Source organism: Salminus brasiliensis, chromosome 16, assembly GCF_030463535.1.
Source record: "Salminus brasiliensis chromosome 16, fSalBra1.hap2, whole genome shotgun sequence".
NCBI classification, from domain to species: Eukaryota; Metazoa; Chordata; class Actinopteri; order Characiformes; family Bryconidae; genus Salminus; species Salminus brasiliensis.
This window is the reverse complement of record NC_132893.1, coordinates 918,642-922,708: the sequence shown is the minus strand read 5'-3', so window position 1 is coordinate 922,708 and position 4,067 is coordinate 918,642. Positions and strand designations below refer to the sequence as shown.

The 4,067-nt window shown below is 49.8% G+C and overlaps 1 protein-coding gene across 1 annotated transcript in view; it reads left to right on the top strand.

Moving 5' to 3' along the window:
- The first annotated feature begins 281 nt into the window (after positions 1–281).
- Positions 282–4,067, top strand: part of lhfpl6 (LHFPL tetraspan subfamily member 6) — a 29,107-nt gene continuing 25,321 nt past the window's right edge. The window contains exons 1-3 of the mRNA XM_072658975.1: positions 282–468; positions 2,649–2,756; positions 2,997–3,388. Coding sequence (XP_072515076.1) covers positions 3,004–3,388 — 385 coding nt within the window. The 5' untranslated portion in view covers positions 282–468; positions 2,649–2,756; positions 2,997–3,003. The remainder of the gene's footprint in view (positions 469–2,648; positions 2,757–2,996; positions 3,389–4,067) is intronic.

Here is a 4,067-nt window from a genome sequence, read left to right as displayed (position 1 = left end):
ATACCAACTTTAGCCAATAGTGGACTAGTTAATAGTGTAGCAGGGTCAGGGTATGCCTTAACTGCTCGAGGAGCTTCACAAGAGCTTCACAGGAGCTTCACAGGAGCTTCACAGGAGCTTCACAGGAGCTTCACAGGAGAACCCCGTTCATTTTTACGATCGTCTCTTTGTCGGCCTCTGGCGGCGCTGTGCGGTACTGCAGTCATGTTTTATTACAGCAGGGTGGAGAGGTCCCTCCAACCCCGCCCCCTTTTACCCCTCCTTTTACTCCAGCAGGGGCGCGTGGACGCGCAGGCGGTGGCGCGCGGTGCTTTCTCGTAGAGGACGTGCAGTGCAACCTGACAGAGGGGTCGAAAACTTTTGGAGAATGGTCTGGAACTGAAGTCTTGGGCAACTTGGGCTCGTGTGGAGTCGTGTGGAGTCGTGTGGAGTCGTGTGGAGTCGACGCTTTTCGGAGACACGAGAGATGTAAGATGTTTACTGTTGTTGTTTTGCTGCTGCTGTGGGACGTTTGGTGGCTCTCGTTACTTCGTTACTTCTAATGCCAGTATGAGCGGGTCTAATGCCGGTATGAGCGGGTCTGATGCCAGTATGAGCGGGTCTGATGCCAGTGTGAGCGGGTCTAATGCCGGTGTGAGCGGGTCTGATGCCAGTGTGAGCGGGTCTGATGCCAGTGTGAGCGGGTCTGATGCCGGTGTGAGCGGGTCTGATGCCAGTATGAGCGGGTCTGATGCCAGTGTGAGCGGGTCTAATGCCGGTATGAGCGGGTCTGATGCCAGTATGAGCGGGTCTGATGCCAGTGTGAGCGGGTCTAATGCCGGTGTGAGCGGGTCTGATGCCGGTGTGAGCGGGTCTGATGCCGGTGTGAGCGGGTCTGATGCCAGTGTGAGCAGGTCTGATGCCGGTATGAGCGGGTCTAATGCCGGTATGAGCGGGTCTGATGCCAGTGTGAGCGGGTCTAATGCCGGTGTGAGCGGGTCTGATGCCGGTATGAGCGGGTCTGATGCCAGTATGAGCGGGTCTAATGCCGGTGTGAGCGGGTCTGATGCCGGTATGAGCGGGTCTGATGCCAGTATGAGCGGGTCTGATGCCAGTGTGAGCGGGTCTAATGCCGGTGTGAGCGGATCTGATGCCGGTGTGAGCGGGTCTGATGCCGGTGTGAGCGGGTCTGATGCCGGTGTGAGCGGGTCTGATGCCAGGGTGAGCGGGTCTGATGCCGGTGTGAGCGGGTCTGATGCCGGTATGAGCGGGTCTGATGCCAGTGTGAGCGGGTCTGATGCCGGTATGAGCGGGTCTAATGCCAGGGTGAGCGGGTCTGATGTCGGGGTGAGCGGGTCTGATGCCGGGGTGAGCGGGTCTGATGCCGGTATGAGCGGGTCTGATGCCGGTATGAGCGGGTCTAATGCCGGTATGAGTGGGTCTGATACCGGTGTGAGTGGTATGAGCAGGTCTGATGGTGATGTGAGTGGTGTGAGCGGGTCTGATGGTGATGTGAGTGGTGTGAGCGGGTCTGATGTCGGTATGAGTGGGTCTGATACCGGTGTGAGTGGTATGAGCAGGTCTAATGCCGGGGTGAGCGGGTCTGATGGTGATGTGAGTGGTGTGAGCGGGTCTGATGCCGGTAGTGTGACCCTGGTTTAGGCTCGGGTCGAGGCTGTAGAGGCTGGACGTGGTCAGTGGGTCAGCGCTTTCCTTCGCTCTGTCTGATAAAGGCGGGAATGTTTCACCTGCTCACGGGAGCTTTTCACTGTAGGCATTCAGAGGCGTGTTGCTGCGGGTTTATGCCAGTTTGGTGCCACGTGGGTAGAAGTAATGCCTCGGGTGGACTCACGTCGGGTGAAGACCCAAAAGAGTTGAGGGGCAGTAGATGAACTGATCTCCAAAAGGCACAAAACTGATCACACATTATTTTACAAATATTTTAGCCAGTATATAGAGCATTAGTTCTGTTTTGTGCAGTTTTAGATGACACATAAATTAAAAGAGCACATGCAAAAGTTTGGACACCCCAGGAAAATGTGAAATTCAGAAATTTTCAACTTTTTTCAAGGCTTGTTTACAGTCATTAGGAAAGACAGCCATGCGCTCCTTTAGGCAGCTGCTGAGCACTCTGAACATTAACATATACTATATGGACAAAAAGTATTGGGACGCCTGCTTTTTAATTCCGTCCTAAATTCATTCACTTAATTTAATTAATACAAATAATTAAATAATTAATGGATGGCGATTATCACTCCACCTCATCATCCCCAACTCCCCAACTCATCCCATCTAATAGTACTGGATGGAGCTCCTCCACCACCATCACTCCAGAGAACACAGTTCCTCCACTGCTCCACAGCTCAATGCTGGGGGGCTTTATACCCCTCTAGCCCACGCCTGGCATTATTAGACAGCATGGAGCCAATAGGGTCATGATGTTGATCTGCTCCAGAGAGTCCTATTCTATTGGCAGTACTTCTTCTCTACAGGGACTAGACAAGCTGCTGTGTGTGTGTGTGTGTGTGTGTGTGTGTGTGTGTGTGTGTGTGCATTTGCACGTCTGTGTAGAATTCTGTAAATGTTACCCTACAGTGTGCAGTGTAGGAGGAGGAGGATGGTTTGTGGTTCTCTGGTGTTTCACTTGTGTCTTTCCTCTGTTCCAGGTCTGAGCTGGAGTTACAGTGAGTTGGAATGTGCCAGCGCTCGAACGCACGCACACACACTCAGGAGATGTGCAGTGAGAGAGCCTAGAACACACACAGATACGCTTGGTAAGTGTGTTATTGAGGAAGCAGTCAGAGTGTAATTTCATTGATGAACCTCCATCAACAGAAGCAGGGTCGACTCTTTTAATAGCCTTGATTTCAGAAGAAACAATGGATACGCAGGTGTCCCAATACTTTTGTCCGTGTGTGAATCTGTTGGAAAATAGATGTTGCATAGAAAGAAATTCTGACCCGAGTCTGGAGCTGAGTACCTGTACTTATGACCCACCCTGTTGGTGCTTGTAGGTGAGAGATGGGCTCCAGCCTGACGTGTGCAGGTGTGCTGTGGGCGCTGTTGTCGCTGCTGTGCGCCGCTGCTTCCTGTGTGGGCTTCTTCATGCCCTACTGGCTGCTGGGCTCTCAGATGGGCAAGCCCGTTTCGTTCGGGACGTTCCGCAGGTGCTCGTACCCGGTGCGGGACGAGACGCGAGGTGGCACAGTGATGCTGGAGCAGTGTGGACGATACGCCTCGTTCCAGGGAATTCCCAGCCTGGAGTGGAGGATCTGCACGGTGGTGACGGGGACGGGCTGCGGCCTGCTGCTGCTGGTGGCCCTGACTGCTATTATGGGCTGCTGCGTTACTGACCTCATCTCGCGCACCATCGGACGAGTCGCCGGCGGGATACAGTTTGTAGGAGGTGAGTTGATGGATGGATGGAAAGATGGAAGTGATCTCACTATGATGAGAGTAAATTCAGAGTCTTTAGGAAACGATTCAGTACATCAAGAAACATGAGATTTCACTACGATTCACTTCTGTTCATTTAGGAAGAGATTCAGTGCATCAGTAAATCTCACCACGATTCAGTTAAACTCCTTTGAAATGATTTGTTGCATCTTAAAATCTGCGATTGTATTATGATTCAGTTCTGTGTATTAAGGAAGTGATTCAGTAAATCTTTAAATCTCACATTTAGCCCTTGATTCAGTTTGATTCTTTAAGAAATGATTCATTGCATTTTCTCACATTTCACTACCGGAATTTATTCAGTGCATCATGAAATCATCATAGATTTTTATCATGATTCAGTTTGATTATTACAGAATGATTCAGTGTATCATGAAATCTCACATTTTACTAAGATTAGGTTTATTTATTATTAATATTTATTTTTTAAAATGATTAATTGCATCATTTGTTTTGACATTTCATTACAATTCAGTTTTATTCTTTAAGGAAATGATTCAGTGCATTCACTATGATTCAGTTTTATTCTTTAAAGAAATGATTCAGTGCATTCACTATGATTCAGTTTTGTTCTTTAAGGAAATGATTCAGTGCATCATGAAGTCACAGGTTTTGCCATGATTAGAGGG